The sequence below is a fragment of the Xiphophorus couchianus genome, chromosome 11, assembly GCF_001444195.1.
Source record: "Xiphophorus couchianus chromosome 11, X_couchianus-1.0, whole genome shotgun sequence".
NCBI lineage: Eukaryota > Metazoa > Chordata > Actinopteri > Cyprinodontiformes > Poeciliidae > Xiphophorus > Xiphophorus couchianus.
Window position 1 is genome coordinate 27881963 of NC_040238.1, and position 17121 is coordinate 27899083.

The window sequence follows — 17121 nt, forward strand, 5'->3', positions numbered from 1 at the left end:
TTTCTTTTTTAAAGTAGTTTATGACAGAGAAGCATAGTTATGTTCCTATTGCTCAATATGGAGACTTTAAGAGGTAGATTGTTTGTGTCAAGGAGGAAATTGCTCAACTCTGCGAAGCGTAGAGAAAACCGAAGATGATGGTTACATTTTTTGCCCTGAAAATATGAAAATAGTTTCACATTTTTCTAGAATACAGGTTGAAAAGTTTTAGAATAGTAATATAATACTTAAATATATAGTTAGTCACAATCATGGCTAAAGCTGTCAGGTACTTGATCTGAGCAGCTCTGAGTATTTTCTACCTCTAAAAGCTCTATACATATATTCCCATTGCGATCATCATAATGATCTTTTCTGTCCTCACTTTCTTGATCTTCATCCCAATCTCTTCTCCGTCCTTCCTCGCTCTCTCGTAAGCCATCCCATCCCACATTGTCCTTGTCCATGTCGATGCCTCTCTCTCTTTCCATCTCCTCTGCCTCCTTGGCTATCTGTTGACTGTTGAGATAGATGCTGCTGTGTGAGACCATGACACTAGTGTCTCTGGATGGCAGGTGAGCGTCCATTTCCATGTCCACCTCTAAGAAGGCGTTCAAGGGAGACGTCAGGAGGTCTGCCAGCGGATCGTGCTTCTTGTGGCGTCCTTGTGCCTGGCCTTGCATGTGTCTGTTTTTCTTGCGATTCTTTGCAATCTTCAGATCCAGTGAGGCGTAATTCAGGTCAGAGTCTGGAGGCTGGTTTTGGAGAGAACAGATGAACATGTGAGACAGTTTCTTTCTCCTTTTTGCTTCAGACACACTTCTATTTTTGTAGAGCTTGTCTAGTTTATTTTTAGAACAATTTCTTCTCAACGGTGTTCACTGGTTTGCAGTTCCGCTGACCACAATGTGTGTCAGAGATGCTAGCTGCCTTCCGTTCTGAAACGAAATCTGTCAGCATGGTCTCAAATGATCTGCGTGACATGTCCAACAAATATAATGCAATGATAAACTTATTCTTGTGTGAACAGAAGGACAAATATACAACCAGCTTCCAGGTTTCTGCTATATAAAAGCATTACCACAGCATGGCTGCCACCCCCATGGTTCACAGCAGGGAGAGTGTTTTATGTGCAGGGTTAGGTTTCCTTCAAACATTTTACAAACAGTTTAATTTTGGTCTCATCCGCAGAGCATTGTTTTTCACATAATTTGCCTCGACCAGAAATTATGTGGTCGAGGCAATTTTAATTGCAACTGCGAAGCTCTTGAAAATAATAATCAATGTGATTTTTTTCAAAGGGCATTTCTGAGTGAAATACATGCAAATCAGCTATATGATTATTACAAAATTAATGAGCTGAATCAATCATAAACAGAGCCCCAACCCTACTAGGACTCTTGGTGAAGATGTGTTAGAAATGTAAAAAAATATTTTAGTGCAGTAATAAACTTTTCTCACAGCATATGCTGTGTGTTTTTATTTTGTCACAGTTTTATTTGTTTTTAAGTTTCTGGGGAAGTTTAAATGAGTAGAAACTTTCTTGTAACCATTTCTTGATTTATGAAGCTCAACACTTATTTGCCTGAATACCATGTTCTCTTGGTCTTTTTTCTCTCCCAATGTTGACTAGTGGCTCAGAAAAATGGAGCTGAGCATCTTGTCCAATTTATACCATTTTGAGATTTAAATAAATGTATTTATTGTTTTCTTATTTTGTAAAAACTGTGAAAGGTGCTGGTAATTTGATATAAGAAATACTTATTTAAAATAGGACAAAATAAATAATTTTAAATATACTTAGATTTACAGATTGATTTTTGTTAAAGAAAATTGTGAGATTATGCTTCTGCAATAAGATTTATTTATTAGGTTTTATTATAGGTGCCGAAGAATGTGGAAGGCCCGTAATTCAAAATGTACAGTTTGCTAATTTGATTAAACATGACATTAAGTCTTCATTGTAACAGTTGAATTAATACAGTACAAGAAGAAAACTTTCACACTGAAAATGTTAGTTTACAGTACATTTTTGTTTATAGTTTCTGAACCAATGATTTCATTTCCACTGAGGGCAAATTAAGTCATATTTTGTTTTCTCAGTAAAGCAAAGATCACCACTAAGGTGAACTTCAACAGCATTTAAATGCTGGCTTAACTTGTTAGCAGAACAGAATAAAATATTCATCACGTCTCAGCAAAATGCCACTGGTGAAGAAACTACAAAGGTACGGAGCCATCGGTCACCTTGAGGCTCCTTTGAGTGCAAGAAACTCTGATGAGGCAAGTTAAAGTCGGTCTTTTCATGAAAGCGCATCTGTAGCAAAAGCAGCATTTAAGTCAAAGCAGTGCCAGCCATGTGCTAATGCTGCTCACTTGAATTAACAAAGCCCCAACAAATTGAAAGCAACATCAAAAATTAAAATCACCCCTAAAAAAACAAAATGAAACTGGAAGAATAAAGTCAAATGGCTTTATACTATATTTCTGACTCTTTGCAGCCTTATTTTGACTTCTCAAATTGTGACTATATTAAATTTTACTGATAAAAGTCAATTAGGATTATGTCATATAACTGAAATGGATGACTTCTGAATTATAAAAAAAAGAAACTGATTTCTTAAACTACAGTTACCTTAAGACAATCTCTATTGCGCTGCATGGACATCGTCTCGTAGAAAACCTCTGAAGAACCTGCCGTAACACACATTTGTCAATTACTTGACTGTATAAATATATATATATTTGTTTTTTTCTTTTTTACAAAACTGATAAAGAATTCTAAATTCCAATTTGTGTTTTAAAGGAATCTCTGTTCAACATAGAATAATCCAATTTATATCTTACCAGCCCTAATATTTTAATATTTAAGCAAGATATTGTCATCAGAATTGCATCTAATTCCTTAAAAATAGGAATCTACTGCAAAAATTGGAATCCATAATTCAGATACTAATTCCAGTGTTTTCAGTATTGTTTCCTGTTGTCCAGCTGTGTCCATACTGTACTAACAGACCCTATTCACTGGATGTACATCTCAGAAAAGGAATTCAAGGCGCCACTTCTTTCTGATTTTGGAGTGCAAAATGTTTAAAATAATGAATGTGAAGAAGAAGGCAAATTTTGTTCAAAAATAGGAGAACCATTCACAGCTTTTTTTTTTTTAAACCATTCTTTTTTCTTCTCGGTTGAGTCATACAATGATAAACAGATTCACAGATTTCCCCTTTTTTAATAGGTGTCAGAAAGCAGATTTGTGCTTACCACGTCTTTCTGTGCTGATGTTGCCATAGATTGGATTTTCCTGTCGCTCATGATGATTGTGGGGATTTTCCTGCTGCTCTTGATGTCTGACGTTACCAATATATTGCCCTTCGATTTGTGATAGGCTGCAATGAGATGTGAATAGACGAGTTTTACACTTTGTTTTAAATAGGAATTTAATGCATTTTGAATTGCATTGTATTTTGCACAATTAAGTCTAATTCCAAAACGAATTGAAAATAAACATACGTTTCTTCTTCCGAACTGTGTGGATGGCAGCAATTATGTGGTTCTGAGTAAACAAAAAGGCAACAATTTGTAACATATTTTAAACAGAAAAAAATCACAAAAACATGTGGGAAAGGGAACCTTTAATTTACCTTTACATGAAATGTGTCTTTGTCTTAAGCAGAAGATGATATTCAGACACACAGAGATTAGCAAGGCCAGAGATACCACCGCCAGGGCTATGCTTTCTAAACAGCAAACATGACATGACAAAAAAAACCACAACTTTAATCTGTGTTAAAATTAAGACTGAAATATTTGTAAATTTACGTCTTCTTTACATCTTTTTGAAGTGTCATATTGAAAACATACTTTTAAGCTTGTGACAAACACCCAACAACTGACAATTGCAGTCTAAGATTCTTCATGACAAATTGAAAACAATTTGTCGTTTTAGCCACTGAAAGAAATAATGCAGTGCTGAACAATAGTTATTTCTGTACCCCTGTTTTTTTTGTGTTTCTTTATCATTTGTCTCCTTGTTTACCACAAAAAAACAAGGAGACAAGTTAGGATTCTTTCTTTAAAAATCTGATTTTTGTTGTGACTTTGTGCATATTCCTGTGTAAGAAACACAAAGACGTTTCATTGCCACTATTTTCTTTCCTGTGGCCTTTTTTCTTGACACGTTTTTTACGTTTGCTCAATTCGTGATCTGGCCTTTGCGACATTCACATTGACGGTAAAATGTCCTTGAATTATGTATATATTATAAAAAGTATTGTGTCTTTCTGCTGTACAAATTTAAAACAAATGTTCTTACCTGGTGCCATTTTTCCGGTTGTCCTTAACTAAGCTGGTTGTCGCGTTGTCACAGTTTTCCTCATTCTATGGGGCATCACTGCGCTCCGTTGGTGAGGTATACTACACCGTCTATTTTTACCCCGCCTCTGCTCCCTCTCTGCTTTCACAGTGCTTTGAAAACTTGCTGCTTTTCAGTTACAAACAGGAAACAATGTAACCTCATTTTGAAGCAGATTGCCTCAATACCATTTGGGGGGGAACAATATAATTTCATCATATCACCTAAGCTTAGCATAAAATTTTATCAACATGAAGTAAAAGGAGGACATTAAAGTTAGGTTGCCAGAGCAGATAGTTGTTGTTGATGTTAAGACCAGCTGTTCAGTCAGTAAAACCATTTTTTTTACTTTGATTATTCATTATATTTGCATTTTCACGGTGAGGATGCAACTATCAGCACTTGCCCAAATTTCTTTTTCTACAGTACAATATCTATTACTGTTGTAAAACTGAAAAGCAGCACAGATGGTGTATCTCGAATTTATATCTTGCATGCACAATAGCATGTGGTTTTGCAAGTGTGGTCGGAAAATCAGAAAAAAAACCTGCTGTCGTGAATTTTTTCTCTGTAAAACTACATAGGAAACGGTGTGTGTGAATACATTGTACACAAGTCCGTGTTAGTATATTGTGACAACATTTGGGTGAGGTTGCGAAAGTTGGGGGTGGAATTTATGTAGAGTACATTTAATTTTCATTCAATTTTAATTTTAATTGACGAAAATGAATTGCAAAAGAAGAAGGAAAAAAAATATACCAGGTTTGATAGTTTGTGGTGAATATGTTTGCTAGCCTTTACGTTCATTGTGGTTTGTGGTTTTAGCCCTGCTTTGTCAACAGAAGTGTCAATTTGTGGTAGCTGTGGACAACAGTGGTCTTTGATATTGGGCTCCTCGTCTATTGACAACAAAAACAGCTACATCAAAGAGCCTCACTGGGCTTTCAGGCTGAAAATCCTCATTCATAAGTTTTATAAATGGGATCCAGGAATGCAATGTCAATGTCATTGACAAATGTGAAGTAGAAAAACATAGGAATTATATATTGTCTGATTTCCTGAGCAAAAAAGGACAAATATGAAAAATGTATAAATGGGAAATTTGTTGACAAATATTTGCAAATGCAATAGTTGAGTAAAATGGTTCTCAATAAGTTTATGGTAAAATTATCATCAAACATAAACGGTCAAACCAATTATTTAATAATTGTTAAAAAACAAATATCAGAATAGATGTATAATTATAGTTACACATCTATTCTGTAATGAATTATAGTAGTATGCATTACATACTAATATGTGTGTATTATGTAATTCAGCTTACTCTAGAGCAATTAAATGGTCAGAATATTTTGCTGAAAGAAATGGAGACAGCTGCACCACCTTCACAGCATGCACTGCATCAAACTTTGTTCTGAAATAGCCTTAAGATGGACATATGGATTGTATTTTGAAGTTTTGAGACCATGTCCTTAAGGCATCAATACCATCATGTTGCTCTCCAGGCTAGCTCAGTAATTTCTTTTAGGTTATCTGAATGATTGACAGAAAGAAGGATCAGCTGAGTTTATCATTTATAGCTGCACATCTGATAAACTCTGAAAGATTTGCAGTTTTGACCAAGTCAGGCCAAAATACCAACATTTAAAATTATCGTCATTGAAAGTTCAAGATCTGAGAATATAATTGCTGGTAAATGTAACACGAATCCAGAGAGTTGCCAATACACTCAAGAAATATAAAGAAATTAAAAAATCTGAATGGAGGCTGGGAAAAGTTTGCTCAGTCTCTCCTCCTTGCTGCTTCTTTTTTTGTTTTCTTCGTTAATCTGTTATTCTGTCTGGTCTACTGTTTTTAGCTTCTCTACCCCAAAGTGTTCTGTATTTCCAATCAATCAACTTTTCTTGTAAGAGAAGCTTCCAGTAAAACAATCAGAGGAGAAGCTTCTTTGTGAGGATTGTGCAGTTTGGGCCTCAGGAGGCACTGTATACTAAAGCTTCATAACCAGGGATCTTTATATATTTTGTTGTAAGTTCAGTTTTACTAACTTGAAAAACCTGAGTGTTATTTTAGATTTTTAGATTTTTTTTTTTCTCATTGAAAGCAAAACAAAAAAATCGTCTCTCCAATCATTATCTGCACAATGCATTTCCACCAGCTGTAGTAAGATAAAGCAACATCAAGTGACCACCTGAAACCTGATGTCTGAGTCCTTCCAACCTTAATCAAACCCATGGAGTCATTGTATTAAAGCCTGGTTTATAGCAAGAAACCAACCAATTTCAATAAGCACTACTAATTATACCACAAAAAGAAGGATAATTGCTGAACAGGACGCTGTTTCTCCTCGACTAGATGTTTAACTATATATTAGTAGTGTTGTATGTATATTTTGAAGCATGTTGACCATAAGTGCATTAAAAAAATCCAAAACTATTCATACTAGCACACCTAATTCTTGTTTTTGAAATGATCAAACTTGTATGTTGTTATTGTAAACCAAGAAAACATGACATTCCAGCTGATAACCGTTTTACTGAAAGTACAAACTATGAACCTGTTGATAAATGTCATGTAAAACCTATATATAAAATAATTTTTCTCCTTATTCCACAATAACCACACAAGTTATTCTCAAACAAAGCACATAAACACCATAATGCATCAATTACACATTATTCATTATTACCGGGGTTTATTTTGTTCATTTATTTAAATAGTAGGGACACACAAAACTTAAAACAATGTTTAAAAGAAAGGCTTGTCCTGTCTGTACAATTGCATATTAGTGAAGGCCTTGTTAGGCTTTTAGGAGTCAACTTTTGAGACTAATGCAAAGAAATATATAAAATTAATAGCAGAATTACACTTCAGTACAATCAAGAGATGAACTGTAAAAGTACTATTCTAAAAAAATGTAAAACAGCAACATCAAACTTCAAAGAAGAAAGGAAAAAACAAAACAAATGCATAATAGTATGCATAATAATTGCGGTTATACACAACAAGGCTTGTTCCTTCACTTTTCATCCACTTAATTCTGACAATCATGTGATCAGCTGCATCTTTCACGAAGCAAAGTAAGGCAATGTTCTGAACCACCTCAGCTTCCATTGTTTCATAAAAAAACAGCTCAGCATTCTTGAATCCTGTAAAGTAACTGTACATTTGCATAAGCAAAGTGCCTTCTGGAGAAAAGTTTACAGTCAATGCAATAGCTTTCACGAACACTATCAACAGTCAAACATGGTGGATGGGGCTGTTTTGCTGCCATAGATACCAGCGCTTCACACAAGGTGGATGAATGAGATGCCAATCATTTCCTGTTTTGAAAAGAAGAAAATTTGATGCAAATCATTAAAAGCCCAATAACATGGCCTCCATGCCAGTGATGCATGTATTTAAACTTCTGACTGACACTGCACGTGTCTAACCTTTATCACTTGCTGAATATTTTGCCTAAAAAGTGAGAATTTGTGCCTTGTCTTTGTTACTATGTGGTGAATATGTTAACTTGCTGTGGTTTGTAGGGTTTAGCCTAGTTTTACAAGTGGCATTAACATTGGACTTCTGGTTATATAAACCATATAAACAGCTACATCAGAAGAGCTCCAATGGGCCTCATGGCAGGAAATCCTAATTCACTGGTTATAAAGATGGAAAATCATAAATATAGTTATACAGATGACAGTGGGCGGTCATTAGAGGATGCAGGAAACAAATAGAAAACACACTCTGAAACAAAGCTTCCACAAGAAAACACAATGGTTTTCTTTTCTAATGGTTTTTTACAGGCATAAAATAAGCCCTTAAAAATGTCTCAGTCAGAGTCAAAATGATTTTCCTTTTATTTACAACTTTTATGAACTTGCTGCAGTTGATACATTTAGCAAAACACACTGAAACTGCATTATACAAATGTACAAAAAAAGAACACAAAGAGAACAGTTTCATACAAACGTACAATAAAACCAACTTGTGTATCTTAAAAAAAATATATATATATTTTATTTAATCATCTTGATACCACTATGATCACGGTGTACATCTATCCCACTGATGGTGGTGGTTGTATTGCCCATTAAAGAATGTGTATCTTGACCCCATCTAGTGGGTGTGGTGTGAACTACATCTGTTTTCGAAAGGCGGAAGTGTTTGTTCAGAGAACTGAAAATATTTTGGCTGATAAACTCGATAAATTGTAGGAATTCGTAGTAATTGTGCACTAAAAATATTCACCAGCTTATAGAACTGCTATATTTGAGTAGACAACATGTAACAAAAACTCTTAGTTATTAGCATTTCTTTGGTTTGTTGCTTTTTTACAACATTGGGCAGTAATAGAATATAATCGTAGAATCAAATCAAATCTTTTAGAAATATTGAATTTGAACCACTGATGATGGCAACACAATGGTTGTTGAAAGTATTACTCTTTTGCGCCTATTGTTGCACTTTTATACCCTAGATTTACAAGCAATTTCAGCTACAAGATTAAAATAAGTAGTCAGCCTTTGACTAACAGGAAAATATAAATTACATTCTTTTTATATTTATATAAAGCTGATTTAAAACATGGCAGCAATGCATAAGGATATTAGCTATCTGACCACCAGTGGGAATTATAGCAACAGAGCTATATTTATTTATTTATTCATTCATTTTGATGTAGCCCTTTATAACGAAGATTATTCAATTGCAATCAAGAGGAATTTATTTCAAGACTCTTTACACATGCTTCCAAAAGGTGCCAAATTGGCAGTGCCAGTAAATGTGGGGTAGAGGGCTGAGTCTGCGTGTGATCTCATAAAGATACGCCGTCCTGCTCCAATGAAAAAATTCTGGCACATGCGTCCACGCAGCAAAAGCACAAATATTTTCTTTCTGCGTAAAACTCCTTTCAGCTGACCACAACAAGTACAACAGATATTGCTGCCATACAAAACAAGTTAACATTTGTTTATCATACAAAAATTGGTCTCGTAGGGGCTGATAAAGAGTTGCACCTTGAAATGGGGTAAAGCTGCGTCTCGCTTCGTCTTGCAGCAGTGTACTTAACAGGAGGTGGGGGAGGCTTGAACGAGGGTGGTAGGTCCATGCTGCAGGAGTGTGAGAGCAAAAGTATTGATTGCCAGCATTGGTGGACATTAAAATATGCACGAGTTACAGTTCAAAGCATGAGAGATGTTTGCATTTTTCATGTCTGTTCAATCAGTTTGGCTACAGGGAACTGGCGAAAGACAAACATTTTAGTTTTACCTCTTTTTTATGAGTTGTTTCCTGTAAAGAATTGCAACCACGAGAATCAATAGCAGCAACAGAACGATGATGAACACCAACAGGATATGACGCCGTTCGGTTTCTAAGGAGCAGATTGCATAAATAAGAATTGGTTATTTTGAGGATACAGGCAGCTACAGAGAAATTCCTGACATATTGATCATCTTGCCTCCAGATTCCACTCTTAATAAATGCAACACTATATTACAAAACTTTTAGCCTTGAGGCTGAAAAGTGTTACTTGTAATTCCCGTCCCTCGGTTGTCCATTAATTTTGGATGGTCCGTCTAATGAGTATTTCACCTGACAAGTAATCAAACATGAGACTAAGAAAGTTAGAGTTTATAAAGATCCCATATTTGAGGAATTTGTGGCTTTTTGGAGTTTATTTTTTGTGCGTGTGATTTTGCTTCAAGCATGTCTTGTTCTTAAAATGTTTTTATGGATTACCATCTGACCCTTTGACCTGGCCTGGATTACAGTAAATCAATGTCTCCAAAGGCAAAAAGAAGAATTCAAACTTTTTAAAAACAATAGCTTGTTTCAAATAGAAAGAAAATGTAGCTACCAGATGGAGACTTGCAATAAAATGATAATAATAAATGACTCCTTTTAGTATTAAAGTTAAATAAATAAGATTTATTGAGTATTACCTGTCTTTGTGCTTGTAATAGGGACAGTTGAAGTTGTTCCAGTACTTTCTATGCTTCCTGCTATCCCGGACTCCGTGGTGCTCATTGAGAAAATGTTCTCTGTGGACTGTCTGTTAAATCTGGATTCATTCTTCGTGACATCACTAGCCGTTCTCTGTGTTGGTGTGAGCTGTGTCACGTCATTATTCAACATGCTGGAGTTGAGTAGGAGATGGGTGATGGTTTGGGTGTCAGGAGATGATGGGACACTGACAGATGTTAAAGTTGCCGGAGGGGTTACATGCCCTGAAGCAGGGACTCTAACAGTGCTGGAGTATGGTTGAGTGGTCCATTGTGTGTCTGTTGAAAGTGTGGTGGTTAATGATATTGCAGCGCTGGTGTGCAGTGAATTAGTTGGATGCTGAGTTGACTCTGTTGGACCTGAAAGTGGGAAAACAAGAAATCAAAATCAATGGCTTAGATAAATTAGGTTCTGTTTGTTACATGACATAGGCTTTTAAACTACAGTAATAACCTATGAACCATGTGCAAAAAATGCAATTTGGCTAGGCCACTTAACCTAACATGCTTGTTTTTTTTCTGTAAGAGGAAACTGGAGTACCATGAAAAACCAAAGTAGGGATATTGCTACAAAGTCACCAATTTAATGAAATCAAATGTTCACTGTGGTCAAACTGTCTTTCAGGTGAGGGGATTGTTGCAAAGTCAGTTACTTGATTCTTACAGGTGAACTTCCACAAAAAAAATAAAACATGCAAATAAAAAAAAGGCTTTTTTCAAATACTTAAAAAAAAAAAAAAGATGTCTTAGTTATTAACAGAATCACCAAAGATAAATTTGCCTTCCAAACAATTCATGTTAAAAATAGCTTTTTGCAATTAAGGCTTTGCCTTTTTGATCAGAGTCGAGGAACATTTGATATTAATTTGTGAATTCTCCCTTTCCCAAGGTATAAATACACTATAACATAGAGAAAGTTCTTGTAGCCACTTTTTAAGATTGGAAAGACAAAAGAATTTGCCATTTAAGGAAGAAGATGGATGCTGATCCTCTCAGTTCAGAAATTTCATGCAAAAACTATACTTACTTGCCAAAACAAGTTTAGTCAGAGCAAATCAAAACACATTTTGAAGGAGGAATATTTCTTTAAGAGTGAATACCATGTTTAACAATGAAATTTGGCTTTGTCCAGAGGCAACATAATTATTATTTGGGGGGGGGGGGGGTCCATTGAAGGTCGTGACTTAGCATCTTTTGTTTCAATAGTCCACACATTAAAGTGTACAAAAAATCCAGACTGTGAATAACTTCACGCTTGGTGAGACTTTTTAAAATCTTCTAACAAACAAACATGACATAACCCATAATCGCATGTTTACCAATGATCGATGTTTATCTGTTGCGGTGGTTAGTTGGAAAACTGAGCAGTTTGGTATAGCAGTCTCCTTTGAAGCACCATTCAGTTTGTTTTAGCTGCTTCTTTGCTGTACTTCTCTACTCTGACCAATAGACTGTGCTCTCGCATCACTCCGTTTCTCTGTTTATTTCTGTGGTTTGAACATGGAGCTGAAGGAGAGGAAAGAACTTTTGACACCTAGATGGTTTACCTGTAGTTATTTATGAAACATGTATATGGACTGACATGTAGACATTATTTTCTCACTTGACTACAGCCAACTCACAGTAGTTGTAAAATTGCATTGTTAAAAGACACAGATGGATTTGGGGATGAATCAAATCCCGTGAGTTCTGTATCACATGAACTCAGTTTAATTTTCACGTATATCTCTTTGAACAACTGATTTGCAGAAAAAACAGTTGGGTTCTGTTTTTTTTAATTTTTTTAAATTCTCAATCTATTCACAGTTACTTCCTCATGACCTGCATGACAGCTTTAAATCACTTGAATCACTATCATCCCTTTCAGCTAATTAAAATTAAAAATGAGTAAGCTACAGCATAATAATGGAAGTTCAAGTATCAGCTTTCTGATCCAGTACAGCTTATTAAGACATTCAATCTCTTTGGCCCAGAGTCAGATTGTTAATCCAGTCCTGAGGATCTGACGAAATTGAGTATGACACAAAGAAGCAGTTAGGAGCAAAGAAATGGGGAGGCTCACCTGTCCTTAAAATGGTGGTTGTAGTCAGCACAGAGATAATAAAATCTTTATGCAGACTTTTGTCTCCTGTGTTGACTGTCAGGTTGTAAGTTCCTGCATGGGCTTCTGTCACCTCCCAGAGCTCCAGGGATTCATTGTCTGACACAAACTTGTTGTTCTATGCCAGAAATAGATAGCTTAGAACATACAAATCTTGCTGTGAAAGTAGTTTTGCATTTACACTTAATACCAGATCATTTTACACAGTACATTATACAAAGCAACACATAAGGCTGGACAAAAGATCAATAACAATCTATATCACATTAGGCACGTTATCAAGATCAACCGAAAATACGTCAGATTGTTTGATAATTTCACTGAACATCAGCCCAAAACTGCATAGCATTCTGGGGAACATAGACAGAGAAAGGCTTTGGCCACTCAACCTCTCAAGGTCAGCTAAGCCAGGTGGTTGACATCAACTACGTCACTCACTCTGTGGTGTAAGCTAACAACAACCTGTTGCATAATTTGCTCAGCAGTCATTTAAGGTTTTGCCATCATGCCTCATAACTGCTTAAGAAAATGTCTTCCCAAAATGGTATAATGGCTGGAATTTCCCATGGCACTTATGTTTGGCAGAGTGCCCTCTCTAGGTTGAGGACTAAATCCTGCCCCAAATGCAGGAGTTTAAGTATATCTGGGTCTTGTTCATGAATGAGGGGAAAATGGAGCAAGAGATCAATAGATAGATAGGTGCGGTGTCTGCAGTGATGCTAGTGCTGTACCAGTCTGTTGTGGTGAAAAGAGAGCTGAGTCAAAAGGTGAAGCTTTTGCCCTACTGGTCGGTCTATGTTCATCTATGGTCACAAGCTCTGGGTAGTAACTAAAAAACAAGAGTGCGAATAAAAGCGGTCAATAAGTTTCCTCTGTTGGGCATCCGGGCTGTCGTTCAGAGAAAGGGTAAGAAGCTGGTCATCCAGGAGGACCAGCGGCTCAGAGTGGACCCACCTCTCCTCCATATCAAGAGGAGCCAGTTGCAGAGGATTGGGCATCTGGTTAGGATGCTTCCAGGATGCATCCCTGTTGAGGTGTTCCGAGCACGTACCAAGGGAAGAGCCAGGACACGCTTGAGGGAATATGTTTCTCAGCAGGCTTGGGAATGCCTGGGAATTCTCCCAGAGGAGCTGACCCAAGTGGCTGGGGAGAGGGAAGTTTAGACCTCTCTGCTTACACTGCTGCCCCTGCGACCTGAACCGGATTTCTTTTTTCTCTTCTCTTGTTGACCCAAAGCCCTTTAACTTTGGGTCAACAAGTTTTTCCATCATTAAGCTGTTCCTGTTTTCTACCAGGTACAAAAAATGGTGCCATAATGCAATTTAAAAATGGTGCTTGCCTAACTGAGTGTTGTCAGCCAGTGTGATCTTTTCCATTAGTCATTTCCATCATACAACTGGGCAAAAAGTCAAAAACTGCTTCCTTTTTTAATTCAAAATTCAAATCTAAAATGTAGGCACAGGGTGTTAAGCTTTAAGATAATATAAGAAAGCTCAGCTGGAGACTGCAACTCCAGGGCAAAGTTTTGGGAAAATAGGCAGCACTTTTCCCACGCCTAAATGGTTGGCATGGGAGGTTCAAGTGTTCCTCAAACATGTATGACACAGTTGAGGCAACACTCTAGGTATGTTTTTTTGATAATGGAATAACATTAAAACATGATATAAAGCTAAAAAAAGTACATTTTACATTACATCCCTCCAACCCCTGTTTAAACTTTCTTACAGTTATCCCTTTGCACTGACTTTGATGCGAAGTACATAATGGTTTGGAGAAAAGCTGATATAAAAGTATTATGTGGTTGCAGCTTTTTTGTAGAAAATGAAATTTTCCCTTTTTCTAACATGTTCTACAAAACTCTTCCAACAAATTTGTACCTAATTTTTATTCACTGCACTTACACTCCACTTCAGTGGAAATTCAGACGAGAACAGCCAAGAAGGGATTATGAATTACTTTCCATTCAGGGTAACATAAAGAAATTACATCTTTTTTGTTTTGTTTAGTTCTTTTTTGTGTCTATACATTTCACTTACCTTGGTCCACTTGTACTGTGCTTTGGAGTTGACTGTGCATTTAACTGTAGCATTGTCTCCAATGTGAACCTCAACAAGTTTATCAGTATTGCACAATAGTTTGAGCTCATCTGGGGAGAAAATTTTAGATAAATATGAAATCTGTACAAATCAACAATGAAGCAAAAGCCATAAAATGATTTGTTGCTTCAGTCCAAGCCCACATAAAAACTGACAATGTAATCTGTCCTACACTAACATGGTTATAGATTCCTCATAAAAACTGTTATAGTGTCTGGGAAAAAATAACTTTTTATACAGAAATAACAATTTACATTGTGCTGAGATACAAGCATTTTGCTTTTTTTTTTTTTTACAAATAAGCAAGCAGGCTTACCTTTCACTGTTAACTTTGTTTTATTCTTAAAAGAACCTAAACGAAATGTCAAGATCTCACAGATATAGATTCCACTGTTCCATTTGTTCACCCAAGGAAGGTGTAGATATGAACCAATTAACTTGTTTGCATAATTTTTCTTCTGTTGGATGGTCACGTTAGGCCAAAACTGGTGAGGTCCATAATTGAGGTCATACACAACAAGGTTTGTTGCTTCACTTTTCATCCATTTAATTCTGACAATCATGTGATCAGCACCATCTTTCACGAAGCAAGGTAAGGTAATGTTCTGACCCACCTCAGCTTCCATTGTTTCATAAAAAAACAGCTCAGCATTCTTGGCTCCTGTCAAGTAGATCAGATAATGTTGAAAGTAAAAAGAAAAAGAAAAGTGAGGAGACAAAAATCTATTGCATTTTAAAGCAAAAAAGGCTGCTGGGCACTATGATGTAGACAAATAAAGTACATTGTTAGCGATGTAACCTGTGACTCCAGACATCAGCAGACATTTTAAATCAAATGGTTAACATCTTACCATTGCTGGTATATTAACTAGAGCACATGTGCAAGTGCACTGGATTACCTTGGAGAAAAGAAGCAAGGAGCAGAAGAGAGTAGGCTGTCCCCAGTATACATCCAGCCATGTTTGTACTCATGATTACAGTCAATCACTTTGAATCCATAAAGAGATTTAGCAAAGATGGAAACGGTTCATCGTCATCTGATGTTGAAGAGCGGGTCTGGCAGACTGTGAGACTGTGAACAGGATGCCCTATGTTAACAGGAAGCCACACAAAAACGAAGCGTGTTGCACGGAAATCTTGAGGTCGAAACTTCTCATACAGAGCAGAACTTTGCTGTTGCTCTAAATCTTTGCAGTGTTTACTGTTACTCATTGTTTGTCAGCAGGGCTAAGTAAAAATATGCAAATCATAAATTTGAAATGATTCGAGAATGGTACCAAGGGAAATCACAAACCAAACAAGACAGAAGGATTAATTAATTTTGTTTATTTACTGAACTCCATTCCTTCAAACATGCTCATTTCCCTTGTGCTGAAGTGCAATATTGTCTTGACTTGAGTATCATCTTCCCTTTGAGCCTCTGTAATAATGTTACCTGCTCCTTTTTGTACCACAATTATAACTGTCACCACCAGAGGGTTCTATCATATGAACCTAAATGCTTACTAGCTCTTCAGACAGCCAATGTTGTGCCATGTGCTGTTGTGACGTACATGAAGTATTTTTCTTCAGTGAAGATGCCTGAAAAAAACAACTTAGACAGTTATTTGTAATGCAAGATGGGCTCAAACAAACAAAAAAAAAACTACATCCTTAAAATCACCCTGTGAATATCCTACCACATACTGAGCAAGCTCAGAACAAACCCAACAATACAATGAAACAAAGAAATATTATTTCAGTGTATTTTCTTTGCAATGTATGGCACTCAAAAGATTAATGAGATAGCATGGAGGCCTTCCAAACTCAAAGAGTTCATAACCAAAGATAAATCATCAATATTCATGTGAAAACATGCAAAATGCAGGTCAAAAATGATAAGAAAGGTCAATCTATTTTTATACTAATTTTGCATTGATAATATTAATAATTTTCAACATAATTTTGTATTTCATCTAGATGAGTCTAAAAGATAAGCATTAACTTTTATGAGATTCTTTCTTCACACAGCACTCACCTTCATTCATTACAAAGAGTCACTTCTGACCAAACACTGCATTCACATGATTGATCATTTTGAAGTTATATAATGTGTCTGACCTTTATCACTTACTGTATATTAGGGCTAAGAAGAGCGAGTGTCATCTAGTAGATTTCTATCAGTATTCTGCCAGGATTTAGAGAGGGACCTTGTTGCTCTGCTCCATTAGATAAGGGCAATGTCACTTCCACTGGGAGTCGTTGCATTCTCAAAAATTTCTAACAGGAGGTAATATTACTCAGACTGCTTCATTCAGTTGTCCAGGAGAAATCCTGATAAGATATACAGCTTTGTATCAGCTACCTTAGTATCTGAAAAATCCCATTTCATTTCTCACTACAAAGTAATGTGGAGAATATTCTCATGATTTATTGCATAATGACAGGGTAATTAGTCCTTTTTGTTTTAGCCTTATTTCTTGTTTTTTTATGTACTGTGAAAGTAAGAGCTAACAAGGTGATATACTCAGACCATCCTCCACACATTTGCAGGTAATTGTTAAACACTGAATTCATACAGGCTCTTTAAGTCTCGAGGGATCCCAGGTATCCCTGAGA

General features: G+C 36.2%; 2 protein-coding genes across 2 annotated transcripts; both read right to left on the minus strand.

Annotated features, from left to right (window-relative positions):
* Window positions 1-4572, minus strand: LOC114152749 (uncharacterized). The gene is made up of 6 exons (XM_028030733.1): window positions 4295-4572; window positions 3624-3719; window positions 3493-3535; window positions 3244-3368; window positions 2615-2673; window positions 1-734 (listed from the first exon to the last, which is right to left on the minus strand). The coding sequence occupies exons 1-6, from the start codon at window positions 4302-4304 to the stop codon at window positions 240-242; spliced, it is 828 nt and encodes a 275-aa protein (XP_027886534.1). The 5' UTR covers window positions 4305-4572; the 3' UTR covers window positions 1-239.
* A 3585-nt stretch (window positions 4573-8157) lies between these two features.
* si:ch1073-15f19.2 (uncharacterized) lies at window positions 8158-15610 on the minus strand. The gene is made up of 7 exons (XM_028030732.1): window positions 15423-15610; window positions 14840-15184; window positions 14464-14573; window positions 12389-12545; window positions 10267-10686; window positions 9593-9695; window positions 8158-9432 (listed from the first exon to the last, which is right to left on the minus strand). Exons 1-7 carry the CDS (start codon window positions 15493-15495, stop codon window positions 9297-9299), a joined length of 1344 nt encoding a protein of 447 aa, XP_027886533.1. The 5' UTR covers window positions 15496-15610; the 3' UTR covers window positions 8158-9296.
* Window positions 15611-17121: the final 1511 nt, after the last annotated feature.